Source organism: Charadrius vociferus, unplaced genomic scaffold (genome assembly GCF_000708025.1).
Source record: "Charadrius vociferus isolate BGI_N301 unplaced genomic scaffold, ASM70802v2 scaffold115, whole genome shotgun sequence".
Taxonomy (NCBI): domain Eukaryota; kingdom Metazoa; phylum Chordata; class Aves; order Charadriiformes; family Charadriidae; genus Charadrius; species Charadrius vociferus.
The window spans coordinates 3,032,834-3,053,035 of record NW_009648636.1 but is presented as its reverse complement, the minus strand read 5'-3'; the positions used below and the strand labels follow the sequence as shown (position 1 = coordinate 3,053,035).

The 20,202-nt window shown below is 40.7% G+C and overlaps 1 protein-coding gene across 1 annotated transcript in view; it reads right to left on the bottom strand.

Annotated features, from left to right (window-relative positions):
• Positions 1-20,202, bottom strand: part of NELL1 (NEL-like 1 (chicken)) — a 295,750-nt gene that overhangs the window by 241,225 nt on the left and 34,323 nt on the right. The window contains exon 4 of the mRNA XM_009886260.1: positions 17,097-17,267. Coding sequence (XP_009884562.1) covers positions 17,097-17,267 — 171 coding nt within the window. The remainder of the gene's footprint in view (positions 1-17,096; positions 17,268-20,202) is intronic.

Below are 20,202 nucleotides of genomic sequence, written 5' to 3'. Positions count from 1 at the left end.
ATACCTCATGCAAAATTCAAGATTACTCAAACACAAAACTGCTGCAAAATGCAGAATGAGGAACAAAGAATTGACATGCTCCTTGAGAAAACTAATCACAGAATTACACTATCATAGTAGGAATTTCTCTTTGGATATATAACACATCTTTATTCATGATTTAGGTTATTAACGTTCTCATCAGAAAATTTTTTCATCTCATAAAAAGACAAGTCAATATTCCATGAAGAACTCAATCTCTGCTAACAGATAAAATCCCAATGCTGACCAGGTTCAACAACACTACTTATTGAAGAACGTTTGATTTTTATTCACCTAGACTAGTTAAAGCTTATAAAGGAACTCTACAATATCTGTTTGCAATTAGATATAAAAAAAACCCAAAATCTAACTAACATTATTATATGACAGTTCAACAACAGCAAGTAAGGAAAACAAATCAGACAAGCTAAAGTGGTTTATCTTGTCTTTTCTGATGATTTAACAAAGACTTTCAACCTACGCAGAAAAGGCTGTAGTCACCTGCCTTCGAGAGTCTCTTCAGAAAGTGGCATAAGACATGTGCTCAGGATTTCCCATATTTCTTTACTGTTCTACTCTAATTCCAACTCTGAAGCAGGCATTTACCTTAAATTAAGAGACTAATTAGAGGTCAGATGTACACAAAATAAGGCACAAACTAAGAGACTCATTGGTTTTCTTCTCCATGGATCTGCCCATGGAGTAACAGGCTTAGGATTCAAGAGAAGACATGAGATGTAGATCAGTCCTTGCTTATCTTCATCCGTAAAAACATGTTTTGGCTGACACTTTGGTTTTCAAATACTGTGAGCTTACTTTATTACTGTATCCGGTTAAATATCAGCAAAAAATCCCCAGCAAGCACACACACAGCTTATCACTACCCCTACAATGTCCTCTATAGTCTTGGGAAATGAAAAGGTCAAAAAGCACATCTGAATTTGTCACAGTTTAAAAAAAAAAAAAAATTAACATGATTCACCACATATTACTTCTCTAATGAAGAACTAAAACTGGGGGGGGGGGATTGAAAAAAAATAAAAAATAAACACCACAGCACCAAACAAGAGTCCTGCAACTCCTGACAAAGAGGGAGAGTGATGCAAAAAAAATCCAATAGACTTTTCCAGCAAAACTGGAAGCTGCTACACAAAGGTAAACCACCTAACACAAAGAAAAATGGGAACTACATGGGAGAAGTTTTTGAATCAATAAGAGCAAAGAAACATGATAGCGTTACTAACTCTGTCAGTGGATTTAATAAAGATGAAAACAAATGTTTTCAAATATCAGTGAACAGAGTTTCACCAGCTACACGCATTGGTGGCTGAAAGCCAGCAGAGCTCACTGATGTGCCGCTGGAGTAAAACCAGGAACTGGGCATGTCCTAGGGCAGGTTCTAGGGAAGGAGAGACGTTTCATGGGTCTCGAAGACACCCTGTCCATACAAAATGATTAGGGTGGCCCTTGCACAAGTAGTTGGGAATAGGGTTTCCACCAAGACATTAGGATCACCCTATGTCACTTACAAATCTATCAAATATTACTTATTAGTCAGGTGATTTTTCAAGGGTTTTCTACACTTAGACAAACCCGTAAAGCATGAAAGTTTTGTAACACATCTCAGGGTAATGAGAAAAGTTACTCCTGAAAGGTGAAATTGTCTTATAACTATTGCTTGTGAATGGGAAAAACCCTTGCTCTGCGCTCCCCTTCCTTCACTGCTTTTCTTTTGAGAGCGAATAGGTATTTTCAGGCTCAAAAACTACCGTTGCTGAATAGATACAAAAGGATCCTTCTTCTTTTACAGCTACATTAAGCTTCCATATCATTCTCATTCCCTTGCTTGATTTTCTGGGCTGAGACGTTTCACCTTCTACGGCTTTATCCATGCTTGACCAATACTTTGTATTTGGCATATGAATAGCTAAATTGTATCTACTACACTTCCAGTTTATGAAGTGCTGGTCTAAAGCTCCTTGGAGATCGGTTTCCAATACGTTTGGCTTTGATACCCACCCAGAGAAATGCACAATACACTTCACAAGAACAGGAATGCTTCGAAAGAGGACTCCAGGGAACTGTGGTCTCTAAAAATACTGCCAACTGAATAGCCCCTCCAGCATGAGGAGACCCAGGTCTCTGGGTTAATGGAAACTCTACTCCATATTTCAGGCTTTCAGATTTATGATTACTGCATTCACTTTCCAAGAGAAAGCTTGATTTGCCCCTGCTTTATGCTGACATATTTCAAAAGGGCTAAACCATAAACCTGGAGTATTACAACTGTGAACCAATCCTCCTTTCTTGAAACGTTCACGCTCAGAATACATTCACTAACCACTGATCTATTTAGCTAAACATGGTAAGAAAAACACCTGTTAATTGACAAAGACCAATGATAGCCTTGTGTTTTGTATCTATGTCTCTCTCCTATCTGCACACTTCGGTTTATTAAGTATTCTTATGCAGTCCTCAGAAAAACCTTTTTCAAGGACGCATTCCAAGCAGGTGTCTGTGACATAATGAATACAATATACAGAAAATCTATAAAATAATCAGTGGATTCCTGAAAGGAAGTGCATCTACAATATCTGCATGCAAATACACATACACACACCTTTCTCCGCATAGAGGAAGCCAGTGTCTAGAAATCAAGCTCTGTTGGACAAGGAGACAGTTCCCTTCCACGCACTCAACCTAAATTATTTTTATCATCTTTATAACAGTCCGGTAAAATAGGGAAATATTGTCACTTTACGTGTGTGCAAACTGAAAGACCGAACGACTAGTTAAGCAAGATCACAAAGACTGAGTCGGGGAGGGACACTGCCCAAGATGTGTGCCATTAGACTGGGCATGGCGGAGGCGTAACTGCCTCACACGCTGGGCCACGTTCCCTCTGGAGAAAACGTGACGTGGAATTGTCTCTTGCAGTGAAGAAGATTTCTTACACCCAACTTTAACAAACAAAAGTAAACACTTGGAGAGTATTTTCACTTTTGTGGAGATGTAGGTCTACTTCATACATATAACATTTGCCATGCCAGAAGCATTTTGGAAATAGCTGAAATATTTAGTATAACATGAAAATAAACTTTGTGTCTGATCATGTTAGAATACGTCAGCCAACATGGACTCATCAGGAGATGCAACTGCCTAAAAATTCTGAACAATAAAATAGACTACAACAGTTACTACAAGTAGCACAGCAAATCGTTCCAAATTCTTTCAAGTCTACAATATGAGTGGGTTACTAAAACAAGAACATGCCTTCTCAAATTTGCAGCCCAGATACGAACCAGAGAGATTTATTTCATTAGTAGTACAATTAAGAAACAAATAGCTGCAGTCTAAATATTCTAGTGGCTGGGGCACAGCAGAAGCCTCATTTCTTAGTCCCTGGTCTCTATTAACCCAAGAACAGGTTTTTTGTGTTCCTGATATGTCTGCCACACTTACTCTCTTGAAGCTATCAATTTCCACATAGCAACCAGGTGTTGAATTAATTCATCGCACCCAATTTTAGATGTCTCAAAAGTTTACACCTACAGTGGAGTTAGCCCTCTAGACTGACTTATTTAATGGAGAGACATAAGTTTTTCTCGGGTGTGATTCATCTTACATTAAATGAATCACTTTCTGAATGCCCCTCAAATGACTGCACAGAGGCCTTGCTAACATCAGGGTGACTCATCAAAACAGATTTTTGCAATTCAAAACCTGATCCTCAAAACTGACATTCTGTTGCAACCATTCGTTATCCTGTATACATCCATCTGGATCCTCATATCCTTTAAATAAACTAAAGGGTACAGAGAAGTCACACAAAATAACGAACTGTTCGCGGCACAGACTTTGAAACAGCACTCTCAACTTCTGTAATAGAAAAGCAGAGGACAGAGGGAGGTTCCCCCATGTTTTGCATCAGTGGTTCTACCAATCTAATCTGCAGAGGTGTTGACCACCTTAACAACTGTTACCATCTCCAGTTGAGGCTGCAGAAACTCAGTATATCTGAAAAAAAGCTCATGTCAGGCCTCCTAACACCACCCATTGCACAAAAATAACCAGCCACTTCAAAAAAAGTTCATCCAATGTTTTCTGAATCCCAACTGCATAAAGAAACCGATGATTATATCTGTCTCCAGTTTTAAGACACAATATTGGGATTTGTCTTTACGTCTGCTCTTCTGAAGGGATTAAGAACTGAATTTGAAAAGAAATACTAGGATATCTTTACATATTTCTCTTTCAACCTGTTTCTATATGCTTCCCAATGAAAATGTGTCAATACCAACGTGATTGGATTTTCTTGATAGTGTTTACAGATAGGATGCATTATTTGACATGCATTCAGTTCTGGAGTTACTTTAACTGAATTATTCATTCAGTTTCCAGTGTTCTGTTTGAGAAAAATAATCTTCCTGAGGGAAATTTTGATTTTTTTGTGCTATCTCCTCTGTCATAGTATAGGAGTTCACAATCACTTAACAGAGGAAAGCAATTTAGATTAAAATCTCAGGTTTTGAGGGAAGCTTTTTGTTATTGAATTTTAAATATACAATAGTGACTGCCAACTATTTAATCAAAAGTTATTGTTCAGCTCCAGAAGAAAAAAATAGGAGGTGTCCAGTAACAGTATACAGAATCATAGAATGGTTTAGGTTGGAAGGGACCTTGAAGATCATCTAGTTCCAACCCCCCCTGCCATGGGCAGGGACACCTCCCACCAGCCCAGGGTGCTCCAAGCCCCATCCAACCTGGTCTTGAACACCTCCAGGGATGGGACAGCCACAGCTTCTCTGGGCAGCCCAGGCCAGCATCTCACCACCTTCACAGTAAAGAATTTCTTCCTAATATCTAACCTAAATCTCCCCTCTTTCAGCTTAAAACCATTACCACTCGTCTTATCACTACAATCTCTGATAGTACCTTTAGGTAAAAGACTCAAGAGTGCATGCTCAATTTTTAAGTTCCCTTCAAACTCTATCACCCAAACTACTTCATGGATTTTCCTGTATGGTCACAGAGATAAAGAGAATGTACTCTATTTTTCAGTTTAATTATTCCAACTACAAATCTAAATTTTAAAATAAAAATGCATCTACATAATAGTCTATAAGCAATCTATTTTTTCATTCAAGAAAAATGATAATTAGCTTTCAAGACCCTCTAACAAACAGGAGGAAATGAAACAAATGCAAGTAAAGATGGTTAGAAGAGCACATTTCATTGTCAAGTTTGAAGGTTTATTCTCCACACATAAACTGAATAAGGGTAAATTCACAGAGGTATTTTCTGCCCGTGTGGGGCTTTCTTTACGAACTTCTCAACGAATTTTAACAGTATTTCTCAGACATTAAACTAAAACCAATCATTGTTATTGATTCAGAGTAGAGGACTGGATTCACTTAATGATACGACATTGGCCACATGAAGGGCAGAAATGTGTCTTTTTCAGAATCCTACACCTATTTGGTACCTTTCACCTGGAAATGCTGAGGTAAATTCAAAGACCTTTACAAACAAGGTCCATATTGTTAACTTTACTTTGCAAATGACAAAACTGATACAATTACTCCCTGACGATAACAGTCTTAAGAGTATCTAAGCCCTAGGCTAACAGCCTGTCTACAACGCTGCAGTGTTTACCCATCTTCATAAAACAAACACAGCACTCCTGACAGTGCAAGAAACCCAGAAAATAGTTTGAGTCAGACCCCTAGGCAGAAATAGAAATTTGGCCATTTGCTTAAGATTTTCAAAGTTGGGGGGAAAAAAAAAAAAATTGTGACAAACTATAAGGTCAACCGTATCTTACACGTGATGTATCCAGAGCACTTGGCACTTTACTGTACGTGCACTATCCATAATTTCTCCGACAGGAATACAGGATTTTCAGTATCAAGCCAGCTAGTTTGACACCTAAATGGTTATTGCACATTTCAGCTTTGGCAACTGTACTGCTTTTGGCTAGGATAGAGTTAATTTTCTTCAAAGCAGCCGGTATGGTGGTGTGTTTCGGATTTGTGACCAAATCAGCGTTGATAACACACCCATGTTTTGATTAATGCTGAGCAATGCTCACCCAGTACCAAGGCCTTTTCTGCTCCTCAGGCTGCCCCGCCAGTGAGCAGGCTGGGGTACACAACACGTCGGGAGGGGACACAGCCAGGACAGCTGACCCCAACTGACCTAAGGGATATCCCGTGCCATATGACATCGTGCTCAGAAATACAAGCTGGGGGTAAGAGGAAAGAGGGGGGACTACTTGGAGTTACGGCATTCGTCTTCCCAAGTAACCATTACATGAGATAAAGCCCTGTTTTTCCTGGAACCAGCTTAACCAACAGGTGGTAGGGAACAGTAGTGAATGAATTTCTTATTTTGCTTTGCTTGTGCAGACAGTTTTTGCTCTACCTATTAAACTGTCTTTACCTCAACTCACTTTCCACCCCACCCCCCTTCATCCGTCCAATTCTCCACCCCATCCCACTGTGGGGGCAGTGGCTGTACGATGCTTAGCTGCCTACCAGCATTAAACCACAACAGCAACTTGTTTCTTTTTATAGTGTTCCTCAAAGTCCATTTTGACCTGGTAAATCTGAGGTAAATAGCATGCGGTTCATGGTCCCAGCATTGCCCGTAAAACTTGCACGGAATCTACAAGTAACAGAAGCCCAAGAGGAACGTACTTGTCACCGTTTCTGGTGAAGATGCCAACTTTTACTATATCCAGCCTGCTTGGCTACAGCAGTGCCAAGGTGGTGGCTGGGTCACAAGAATGCCTCGCCTTAAGGGCTGAGGGAGAGGTCACCTACGTACACTGACTTTTCTTGTAAAAATCAACATCCCCAAACTCTTATAAATTACCGCGAACCTCAAACCAGGACAGGTACTTATCTTTAAACACCGCAATATAGAGCCAAAAGCCACATAGCTCAAATACTACTTTTCAAATCCATCTGACTCGCCAAACATATTTCGGCATCTTTTTACCATTTGTGAGCAACTGTCACTGTCCGAGTCCCAGAGGATAAAACATGTAGCAGTAGGGTTTTTTTATGATGCACACAAAAGTGTCCACTACAGACAAGGAGACAAATCCACTTATAAATGTTGACAACACTAAAACTCACAGGGTCACTAAAAGACACCCTTTAACCTCAGCAAGCTTCAAATCAGGTTCTAAACCAGAACACTGAATAAGGCAAACTTACCAAGAAAGCTAAAAGCACAGCACTCACATTTGTTACCGTACCAAACATCACACCAAGAGCCCATCTCAGATGAACCAAATGGTCAGAGTACGACCCAGATGCCAAATATCAGTAAACCAAGACCGAGTAATTCAAAACAGATTCTAGAAATAAGAGTGAGCAATTTATTCAATGGGTTCTTCCAAGACAGAAAAAGAAGAAAAGCTCTTCTCCTACAAATTAAACAAGAAGCCCTTAGAGCGAGATGGATATGAGATTAAAAAAAAAAAATAAAAAAAAATTAAACTAGCTATGAAACAAGAAGTAAACAATTAAGCCTATCTTACACCAGAAAGCAACAGGGTAAAAATGTGCATCGTAATAACAGCACAAAGCAGCACTGGTACTTCAGGTCTTGCAGCAAAATTAACCCCAAAATAAAATTCTAGCAGAACAAAGAGGTAAAACCATGGTTACACGGTTTATGTCATCTCCATTTTGTCACGAGGGGAAAAAGAAACAAAACAAGATATCTAAGATTACCGTTGGTGTTTGCCACGAGACATTTGTTGAATGACAACTGGCAGTGCTGAATCTTTGCTTCTATTACATCTACCTGCATTAGACAGGGACGGGACACATGATGGTCCCTGGCCCAAGATCTGCAGTACACGGGTCTCCGTAACTGGCAATTACAGCGGAACCTGAAGCATAGTAAGCATACAGCTGAGAAACAGCCCTTCTTCACAAAGTATATGCCTTCCTCTTTTCTGTCTCATGCTCCTCTCAACCCCAAAGTCGCTTTACCTAGTACAGTAAGACAGGTGCAACCACAAGAATCAGGCTTTTGATTCCAACTCCTTTCTGCACTGCTACAAAAATAAATTTAAAGGGAAACCAGCCACAAGCAACCTTTCTGCTAAACAGCTTCTTTCCCCCCTCCAAAACATCATCTGCTGAGAAGTTAATTGCCTTACAGTGCATCTTGTCACAGGATCATCTCATCAAGGGGTTCATGTCATCACTAAATGATTTGTGTATAATCATAACATAATCTCATCCATATTCCAGAGCCAATTTCCTTTCGTGACTGAAGGTAACTGCAGGCTGAGGACCAGAGGCTTTGCTTGTTAACACTCTGCCTTTGCTGCCCTGCTCCCACCAGAGCCCTCCCATTAGCCTTGTCTGAGCTCTGGGAGATGGCACTGGGCTCTCCCTGGAGCTGCCACTCCTCCCCATTAGCCGCTGTCTCTGTAACCCCACAGAGGGCCGATTCATTCCATGTTCCTCAGGTCTTACCACAGGTTCGGATAAGCCACATCTCCATTTTCCCATGGTATTTTTCAACTGCCCGTTTTAGCCTCAGTGGTTTGAAAGATAACATTGCACTCCCTCCATAATAACTAATTGGCCATGACTGAGGAAGTGTATGAAACATACAGTAAACATAGAACAAGCCATTATATTGGTTCTAAAATTAAGTTTTGATGGAAACTGCCAGGCAGACAGACAGAAAAGCACTCTCCAGGGACAGCACTCAGGTTTGGAGCTCATTTCTCACAACATCTGACACACTTGGGAGGTGAAAGCATGGCTCAGCTGAAGTCAATGAGAGTTTTCACCGCAGCCTTCACCGGGGCCAGGATTTCACCCCAGGGATACTGCACAGCACATCTTTCAGTCGAGTTTAAGGTAAGTGGCTGGCGTGACACAAAGATTCAGCTAGGGCTGAGGAAGTCCTTCTAGTTGCATTAGATCTCACACTGAAGGGAATGCCACTAAAATTGCAGCTCAATTAAGCAATGCAGCTTCGGCCAATTCTTTCATTACTGACTGGTCTCAGGTATGAAAACAGCTTATAGGACTGAAAATTGCATGTTACCTCACTCCTGTGTTGAGGATCAAGCTATCATCTTTCACCTTACTGCTCACCTTTGATGTATCATTACATTCGGCTTTGGTAATACAGATCACAACAATCACACAATAGCTGATGTTTTCTTTAAATAAAAAAAAAAAAAAAACCACCCAACCATCTGTGTAGAAATAGAATACTTCCTCAACTCCCAGAAATATCTGTCTGAAGTGTACAACTGGACTGTCTTCGCCGTTCTCTCAATTAGCACATCTGCAAAGCAGCTTTCACCCCACGGCGCAGCACCAGAAACTCAATTGTGCCCACGCTCAGTACTGAGCCCACCTGACCCCCTTACACACTGCAGGACCATCCAAACATAACAGGGGCCTGGGTAAAGCTCTCCCACCCACAGGTAAGGCTGCAAATACGCCAAGTGGCTCTGCACGATGCACGAAGTGAGAGAGGACACTTACACCACTGCTGCAGCAAGATCCATGCCACTGCCTAACATCCCAGAGCCATGACAGCCACACTCACAGCATTTCCAAGCCTTGACACCTTCCACCTCTGAGCACCCCGCACGCCCCCAGCTCCTACAGCCAAGGAACAAACGTGACAGCTCCCGCAGCACCGTCTGCATTACAGTGTTGTCAGTTTACTCTGTCACCAAGCAGTGCAATGATGGGGACTGTCAGGTTTTGGGTAGTAATAAATGCAGTCAAGCAGTCTCCACCTCCTTGCAGTCAACTTGAGGATTTTGACAAGACTGGATTTCCAGAAAGAATTACCTTTGGGGAATTATTGCTGTTCTAAATTGAAAAGAAAGACTCCCCAAGTACTAAACCACTAGAGAAAACTCTGGGCTGGTTTCACAGACTTCAGCAGTCTCAGTCCTGTTTGCTCAGTCACCCTCTCACACCCCACAGCACTCAGGAGGATTCAGATCGTTTGGAAAGACTCTGTACTATTTGCTGTATGGAGACGCAGCTCTCAAGTCAGCTGCTGAATAGTTCTGAGGGGTTCGCATCTGCTCTTTGGCAAAGGCCCAACGCTTTTATAAAACTATTTAACTAAAATTATACTACCATTTTTTAATTCAGCTCCAGTATTACCCTACGCAACCTACCGTTCTAAACTCCAGAGTTTAGCTAACCACTTCAAATGGAAGAGTTCATTTATGTTTTGGATCTCAGTTAATCTGCCTGGCTGGAGCAAGATAATTGTTTTTATAATCTGAAAAGAAAAAAACCAAAAACATTTGCTCTATCTGGTTGATTCTCAAATTAGCGTGATCACCTCTCTCTCTGTATGACCCCCAGCACCACTCCAACAAATGAAAAGAAAATAGAACCAAGTAACAGGAGACCTCCCCTGAAAAAAATCCACAGAAACAAATATCCAGATACATTTCAAACTACGCAGGCTAAATTTTCAGAGACTGCTCTTTTAAGTAAATCACCTCAATTTAAGCATTTATTGCTTTGACATTAAAAAAAAATAACCTAAATGTGTATTGGACCAATGCAAAAAATATTTGAGAATGAGATCATACACCTAATCACACACTTTAGGAAATGACTAAATCACTTGAGGCCTGCTAGTCTTGATTTAAGATTATTTCCTCTACCATTATCCATCCTCTCTCTCTCTGACACACCCATAGCATGCAAATAAAATGAATTCAAGATATCAATGGTAAAGCATAACACATTATTCCTGCCCAGTTGAAGTCATCAACCTGTCTATCAACATTTTCAATTCACTGGAAAGCACCACAAGTCCCCACTTCCAAATGAGGAAAAAAAGAAAAAACACTGTTAAATCTATATTCAGCAGCAGCTGGGCTTTGCAGCTACCAAATTCTGGCTCCACAGGTCCCTAAAACTCAGCAGAGTGCCACAAGCTCCCGTTCGAGACCCTTAACGGAACCCCCCTGAGGCTGAATTCTCCTCTTCAGTAACTGACATCAGCAGGACCCAGATAAATTCCTGAAAGAAACCAAAGCAGATGCCTGCTCCACTTTGAGCGGGAGCTCCATGCGACCCCTCCGCTGCAGCACAGCGCCCCAGGTACTTGTACCGACTACAAGTGGTTGCTGTCTTCTTGGGGTGGTCAAAAGATCCAAGACAGACAGGCACAGGTACGGATTGTTATCACGTGTTTTCTATCGTACTTTTTCAGCCCTTTCATAAATACTCACGGCCTTCTCCCAACTCCATCAAAGTAGTAGACAAGAAAAAGTTCAACTGATTCATCAAGGATGAAAAAAATAAATTTTCATCATAATTAGGGACTGTGTTAAGACGTAACATTCAGCCTTCGGTGACACCCATACTGCCATTCTGCTGATGTGGTTGCCATTTGATGAAAAAAACCCTGGCTACTAAAAAACTTCCTCTAAAACAAAACAACAACAAAATCTTTTCTCAAGTAATGTTGAATGCCTCCTGAACACTTCCTTGCAGCTTAACTGCAATCACTGTAATGATACAGCCCTGCCAGCAGCTGACGGCATATGCCAGCTGGAGATCTCTCTTATGCTAAAAAGTTTATCCCCTTCATGTCAAACAAAAGGGACAATCGGTAGGTGAAAATTAACTTCCAGTCCACAATACCACAAATCTGAAGTTGGGTGCACCTGTAATGCACAATTATAGCACTCTACCCGAGTAACCACTTCTCTGACAGCTTCTGCTCCAGCTTAAAGAGCAGAGAAGCTATCTGGGTCACCAAACCATATTCAAATGTTGAGAGTAAATTACCTAGCTGCATAACACTGCCACCATGCCATCTTCTCTCTCAAGAGAAAGTGTTTTACAGTAAAGCAGTGAATCCCTCTTTTAAATACATCACTTAACCTTGTTTAAATTTATCGCATTTTAATTAAAGTCATAGGACTTTGTTTAGAGAAGTTGAAAACCTCAGGTTGGCAGCCTGAATATCTTATTTATAAGAACTCCGGGGTCTTGGATTCCTATATTTGGAATATGTTGCTTTAATTTATTTATTTTTCCAATTAAAAAGTTCTTACTGCTCATGCATTTTTTATTCCCTAATGCTCTGTTCTATCAGGAGAAACATAAAAGAAGCAGACAACATGTTTTCTCAGTTGGAGACTACTTCCTAGCCTGCTCCAGTTTTATAATCTATTCTCTTATGCTCTTACTAACCCCCTCCATCAAACAGCTAAGAGTATCCATCAAAACCACAGGCTGTATTCATAGTAAAAGGCACTCCAGCACATATTTTCACTGGAAAGCATTAATTTTTGCAGCAAAGTGCCTTTCTCCCTTTTACACCTGCAGACAAGAGTTCAAGTAAAGGAATACTGTTACTGTCTGAACAGGTGAGTACCTTCGTAGCAATATGGTTAATGAGAACTAAAACAATAAAAATATAAAACAAGCAGCCTTCAGGCTTACCTCCCCAGATTAATTAGCCACACTGAGAACAATTTGGAATTTATATTTCTTAAATAAATTGACAATTCGATACAGCACCTACAACCCCTTAAATCGTAGGCTCCATGCTATTCCCTCACTCTTCTCTTACCACTGTTAAATGTAGCATTTTTCTGTGTTGGTCCTGTTGCAGTGGGCACGCATTGCAGCGGACAGTCGGGCAGACTCTACAGCTGAAATCAGTTCCCAACAAAGTGAAGACTAACACCAGCTCTCGTAGAACTACGACAGTCTCCCGGGGTTGCAAATCTCCTGACAACGCAGGTATGTACAGCACAATCCTTTACCTCTGCTCCCTGAAGAGGCCAAATTTAGGAAGGTGCATGGCAGAGTTCATTTCATTATGCATTAACCCTTTAGTGCCACAGGTCATTTAAGGACCCTCTGACAATGATGCAGGTGCTCCAGCTTAACCTACACACTCACCAGAAAGCCCCTGGCAAACCCCTTTTCCCCTAGAGTAAGGAAGCACAGATCCTACACGTAACCAATATTTTGAAACAAGATTCGTTCACCACTAGTGGACTCAGCATTGCAGATGCAAGGAAATTAATGGCAGCATGCTTAATTTCCATGTTACTTCCAGCACAGGTTTTACTTGTGCATCAGTTGTACATTCATAATTAATACAGTCTTTTCATATTTAGAATCATAGAATTGTCTGGGTTGGAAGAGACCCTTGGGATCATCGAGTCCAACCATCTACCCTACTCTACAAAGTTCTCCCCTACACCATATCCCCCAACACCACATCTAAACGGCTCTTAAACACATCCAGAGATGGTGACTCAACTACCTCCCTCGGCAGCCTATTCCAATGCCTGACCACTCTTTCTGTGAAAAATTCTTTCCTAATGTTCAGTCTAAATCTACCCTGTCAGAGCTTGAAGCCATTCCCTCTTGTTCTGTCATTAATTACCTGTGAGAAGAGACCAGCACCAAACTCTCTATAGCGTCCTTTCAAATAGTTGTAGGGAGTGATGAGGTCTCCCCTCAGCCGCCTCCTCCTCAAACTACACAGTCCCAGCTCCTTCAACCGCTCTTCATATGATTTGTTAGCTCCTTCAACCGCTCGTCATATGATTTGTTTGCTGGGCCCTTCACCAGCTTCATTGCCCTCCTCTGCACTCGCTCCAGCACCTTGATATCTCTCTTGTATTGAGGTACCCAAAACTGGACACAATACTCGAGGTGTGGCCTCACCAGTGCTGGGTTAAGAATGTTAAAAGCATATTAGCCACTACACCCACTGCTTATTACGTCAGTTGTCCGAGATGTAGCCCTGGCTAGAGGTTACCGTCTGGGCCCAGCACAAAGGCTCTGCAAGTCAGCGAGAAGAGCCCAGTGACATTCAACAGGTTTTTAGTACGGATTCTAACGTATCTTCCCATGTCAGCAGCTCCAAGCTCTAGCAAACTCAGCTACAATTCTTATTCCTTGTTGTTGAAAGAGCACCAAAAGGAGCAAGAAACACGCAGCAGGAGCTGATTTCAGAAGGACATGTACTTGGGCAAATATACCTCCTTTGATACATATGCCTCCCCCACCATATTACATCTCATTAGAACAGAGGCAATTATACTGTTTTAAAGATGACTCTTAAAAGCACTAAAGGCTTTTAGCAGTTCTCAAGTACTTTTCCCTAACCTATCCAGGTCTGAAAAACAAAGTCAACTTTGATTTGAGTCCAAAAGACAATCATGTACCAAATGTCAAAGCAATTTTACAAATCAGAGTAATGTGGGTGATAAGGCTAGGAAGAATAAAAGTCGATTCGACTATCTGTTTACAAATCAAAGGTTTCATCTCCAGTGCTTTCTGATCCACTGGAGTTTTTGGAGGCCAGAGACAAGCTTTGGGTACTGTAGCAAAGTTAGGTTGTGGCTGGATATTTTTCCCAACGCAAACACTTCCAATGTACTCTCAGATACAGGTTAGCTTTAATAACACCGCATTCAAAAATCACTCACTCAGAATAGCCTTCCAAATGTATAACATATTACCATAGCCCTAAAAAGAGTAATGGATTTATACAAGTTAACACTGTGAGGAAGCAATGTTGGAACCCCTGTGAAGAAATCCAGTAGGAATCCATGGGATTAATTTCGCTGGTCAATTTTTTTCCTTTTTGCTTTGGGTTTTTTTTTGTTTTGTTTTGTTTTTACAGGGGAAGAACAATAAGTAAAAAGCACAGAACATCTTTAACTACACAGGCACACTTCAAGCTAAATTCTTGTTCTGACAACACCGAATCACTGCAGGAGGTGGGACAGGTGAATCTATCGACCGCAGTCATATTCTGCTTCCCTGTGACTGACTTCTTCAGTTAAGTCTGCAAAGCATCGCTTCTCATTAGGCATCCTGAAACCTCCTGAAAGTCAGTGACACCACACTACCCCTAAATGGTGACATTTACACATGAAGTCTACAGCTCTCAACACTGGATGCTGTGCATACTTTCAGCTGCCACTTTCCTAACACAAGCATGAGGAAGGCTTAGGATTTGCAATAGTGCTCAGAAATACCCCTCATCGGCTTACTCTTCATTTTCACTTCTTTTGACTTGTATTGTACCGTCATTGGGAAACATTAGTCTGAAGATGAACAAGACATTGACTTCTCTCCTGAGTACAAAGGTGGAGGGGATAAGATATAATAAAGGAAACTAACACCAATATTCACAAAATTCTAATTAACTGAACAGAGATGCTACAGTTGAGTCAGGAACTTAAAGACTCCCCCTCCTCGCTTCCCCCCCCCCCACTTTAAACTTCTACTATGATCTGCCCTCAAGTCATGCTTTCAAAACTATTCCCATTACTTTTCCACAAGAGTTGTCAAACTACCACAAATACACAGGCAAACAGAGGCATTTAGGTATGGATTTATGCTGGGAGCAGCCTCGAGATGTACCACCTTCGGGGAAACTCTTAGATGGCTCAGCCCTGTTTAGACCTACCTGACAGAGACAGTTATACACATTTATCACCTAATATGACAGCACAGCTCATTCGGTAATTGTATTTATCTATCGCTGCCTGTTGATGTAAAGAAAAATCAGGTCACAACCATGACTCTGTGCAGCGCTCTTCTCCCTGGATAGACTGCTGCACCAGGCAGGCTTTTTGCGTTGTCTTCCTTTCACATTGTGAGCAAGGTGGCAGCCAGCAAAACAATCTGCTGAAAAGGGCCTTCCTAAAACACATTTGCTGTTCATTTAAAATAAAAATTAAAAAAATCATAGGAGATAATGAAGAACCTGTCCCAAAACCCAGTATGTCAATAAACAAACAAAAAAGTACACTGCTGTAAGCAAAGAAATAATATAACTGAAACAAATAATGGTAAGATAAATAAATCAGATGACTGAAATGAAAACGATCTTTACAAATTGTCGATTTCATGCCTCAATGAAATTAAAATTGCTGTAAGCATTTAATTGCTTCTAGGGTCCAAATAAAAGGATTCAATAAGCAACCTTCCTTCAGATGAGATTTTTACTGTCAGTAGTTAATGCAGTTGCAGAAAATGGTTGTAACCTTCTTCTCTAAAGAGTATCTCATAATTACTTTGGTCAAAATTTAAACTTTTTCAAATGTTTCAATAACCACATACTCCTATAATACTCACATAACTGCCCGCCAGAACAAAATGAAGACTAGAAAAAAATATCTCCTACCATCACACTATCCATTTAAATGCCACAATTCCAAAATGCATACGCTGATCCTCTCACTAAAGGCAAAGAATATTTTTATATTCATTTCAGTGCAAGAAGACAAAAGAGTAATGGTTCATTTTCCTCATTCCTGAAGACTATTTTGAAGGTCTCGATTTCAAGTTTTCTGAGCTTCCTCATCAACCAGTAAGTTGACAAAAGCTGGAGTCTTCAACACATTGTGAGATCAAGTCCCAAGGGAGGAGAGATTCTAGGGAAGGGAGATTCTAGGTTTGCTGCTTTTTATTCCTTGAAATCCTGACAATCTGCCATCTTGCAGTCTTCACAACTTTTAAAGGGAAGAAAGCGCAGTGACAGACAGAATACCTTCCAGAAAATAAAAAGCACCAGCTCTAGATGTGCCAAAAGAAGCTTCCAGGTTTTTCAGAAGTTTCCACGTGGGAAGTTTCCAGGTGGGGGGGAACAACAGTAAAAAGTGCACGGCTCGATTACGTAAAACAAAATTACAATGCCTCTGACACATCTATCTATTCTTCAAGTTTTCAGGTATGCTGAGTGAAGCAGTTCACAAAAGAACAGACTGCACACCAATCTATCACACTTAAATGCAATCACAGTGAAACATAACGTCAGCTAGTGCCTAAACTACCGAGATGCATTTAATACTCCCCAGTCAGCAATCAACCTTTTCCACATTCGTTCATAATCACAATGAATTGTTTCATTTTAATGCTTTGTTTTCCTTTTCTTATCCCATAGCAATTTACTATGCTTTTTAAATTAGATATTAAAAAAACCCCTCCTTTTCCAATTGTATTCCTGTAAGTAGAGAGCGTTTTTTAAAAACATGTAGATTACTGAACGTATTTTCTTACCTATTGCAGTCCACGTGGAGCAGAAGGTGGGATGCACTAAGTGACACAGCAATCTTATGCCACTGTCCATCTGCCAGACGGTAGGGGAACACCTCTGTTCTTGACTTCCCATTAAACCTGTAGTGATATCTAATCTCATCCCGTAGGCCACTGCTCTCCAGTTCAAAATAGCTGTATAAAAAAAAAATGAGGAAGGATCAGTTCCATTTGTTGGTTTATTTGTTGCTTCTTTCACTTTCTACGTAATTCATAGACTTCTTTAAGGAAACACCACATGGAATGTCACAATCTAAAAAGGTTACTCAGCATGAATTAGCTACCGGTTCATTTTTTAGAAGAGATAGTGAGACAAGACTATATGTTCAGTGCATTACAAAAACAGCAATCCCATTTTTGCAAAAACACCACTTGATAGTCCTGGAAAATGAGGTCATCTTTTTACCCATAGAACACGTTAAACTACAAGAAAATTATTCTTTCACCAAAGTGTTTTCTATGAATGCAGGATTTACAGGAAATGCAAAAATAAAGATCTGTACATATCATTACCAAGTACAAACAAAAAGCCATTAAGGTAAGAAAGCACCAGGTGTTCATTAAATTTGTATTTACTATTTGCAAAAGCACTTTTTAAAGAACTGTTTCCTTTTAGGACTCCCCTACACGCAATTGCGCTTAACTCCTTTTCTGACTTCTTGTTACAGTTGTAATCGTTCAGCTTTACAAGGGAACAAAACCTCCTGGCTGGATTAGGCGTCTCAACACCCGGCATACACAATCAAAACCTTCAGACAGTTGTCACCAAAGAACAGTCATAGGAGAGCTCACAAAGTACAGCTATTAACTGGCTTCATGCTGGCGGGAGGAGCCAATTCTTCTAGGGTGAATTTAGCCCTTACAGGTGGTAGCACATTGACAGCTAAAATAGCGAAGCCTTTTCTTGGCCCTCAGATCACGCACAGTATTTACAGCATAGCAAATCAAGGCGCTCTTTTTCCTGTCGAAATGAAGCCCTGGGTATACAAAGAAGGAGCTGCAGACCTCCTTTTATAGTAGAAATACCTCTACAACTAAGCGCAAATGTTAGTTTACCCAGCTAGTCCCTACCCTCGTCTACCTCCACAGCATCATGTTTTTCCCCTACTGGAAAACACCAATTTAACACAGCAGATAAAAGATGGGTGCTAGTTTGGCGTGGGGGAGAAATACAGTAATGAAATCCACTTCACACAAGCCTTTTACACTGCTTGGCTGTCCGCAGACCTTAACAGCCGGTATGCACAAGTGTCACATGTGTGTATACTTCATCAAGAGTAGCTCTTACCAGTGAAGCGGAGGCTTTTTTGAAGATAAAAACTAAAAAGCAGAGTTCTTTAGGAGGAACTTATCAGATAAAACACTAGCTGGGAACGCATGCAAAAGATCACAACAGACTGGGAAGGGGAACACCAAGACAATAAATCTTGACCAAAAGACAAACTCGAACCCTCCTCCATCCTGCCAATGCCTCACCATTACATCTTTCGTGCAACACAGGAGCGTTATCAGGTCACCCGAATCAAAGACTCAAGTGGCAAAGCAAAAAACAAGCAAACCCAAAACTGAATGAAAACACAGCAGACACGTACAAAAACAATACAGGCAGTACAGAGTGCAAAACAAAGACTGGTGGTGTGAGGGAACTGGCCTGCTCCGTGCACATGAAGGCAAAAGGAGAGCAGAGAAATGGGAGTTTTCTAAACGGGAGAACAGAATGTCGATTCACAACTGCCACCGCTACCCATTAAAATACCTAAGTTACATTCATAAGAAATCTGGAGAGGATTTTTTTTATTATTGTATTTTGATGCTCAGTAAGAGCACAGTCAATATACAGAACATACTGCCGCTGGCATTTTTAAGTCAGGATAGCACAAAGACAAGTGCTTTCAGTCAGCGTAGTCGGTGCAAGTCAGTGAAGTCATACTTACAAAGTTAAATGCTTCATAATTGCCATCTGCTGTCAAAGCACAAAAGGAAGTCATTAAAGAGACTTTCTTACTCTCGCGCTCAGATAAACAGCAGTGAGGCAGACAACTTAGGAAAAAATGAGGGCGAGCTACATAACATACTAGTATCTCTCTCACACACAAAGTATTTGTATAAATATTTTTTTTTTTTTTTTTTTTTTTTTTTTTTTTACACAGGTGATCACAGAAGCTTAAGAGCCTGAGAGCATGACAAGCTCCTGTTGCAGGAAGCACATCGCTTTCTGCAATCATTCTTCATAATCTCTTGTAGCCACAGAGCTAATCACTTACTACACAATGTTTTGTTTGTTAATAAAAAGGCAACAGTCCAGCCCTGGAAAGGTCAGTCAGATACTGTACTTAATCACATCTCTGCTCTATTATTTGAGCAGCACAGGGAATTGCAAAGCAACCTAGTTTCTCATCTGACAAGCCTTAGTGTCAATAGTTACTTCAGGACTAAAAACAGCTTGTTGCTTACACACTGAGTTTGACTAATTTATTTAACACAGAAATGACTAGTTAAAATTTACTGTGAAAGCCAGTACTAACATTTTTATATACGTACACCTAACGCATCGCTAAGTGCCACAGGACTGTATAAAACACTACGTTTTACCTCTTCAGTGACAGGAAAGGAGGATGACAGCAGACAAGTCCTGCACCTATTTTTCACCACCCTTCAACAAGCGTAAATCAGAAGCAGTTACACTCAAACATCAGTAAACAAAAGTCAACAAAATCCCAACAGCAGAGACTGGCTGGATTAGCTCAACATATATCTATCTCGAGTATTTAAACAGCGCAAGGCAATGTAAACCTACACTCTTGCACTGATTTTTTTTTTTTTTTTCCCCCAAGATGCACAAATTCACATTGAGATCTTGACTGCACACATACTTCGCCAGGTTTCCAGTTGAGAACATGTAGTTGTCTTTTCTCTACCAGCATATAATTCATCTGCAAATAGCTTTCTCAATAGCAAACATCATCTTTTCTTTCCTCCTCCCACCAGACTCTGGAGGAAAGCCTCTTCAATAGCAATGACATAAAGGCCACTCACTCCTGGGAATAAATGTGCCTGCTCTGTGTTCAAG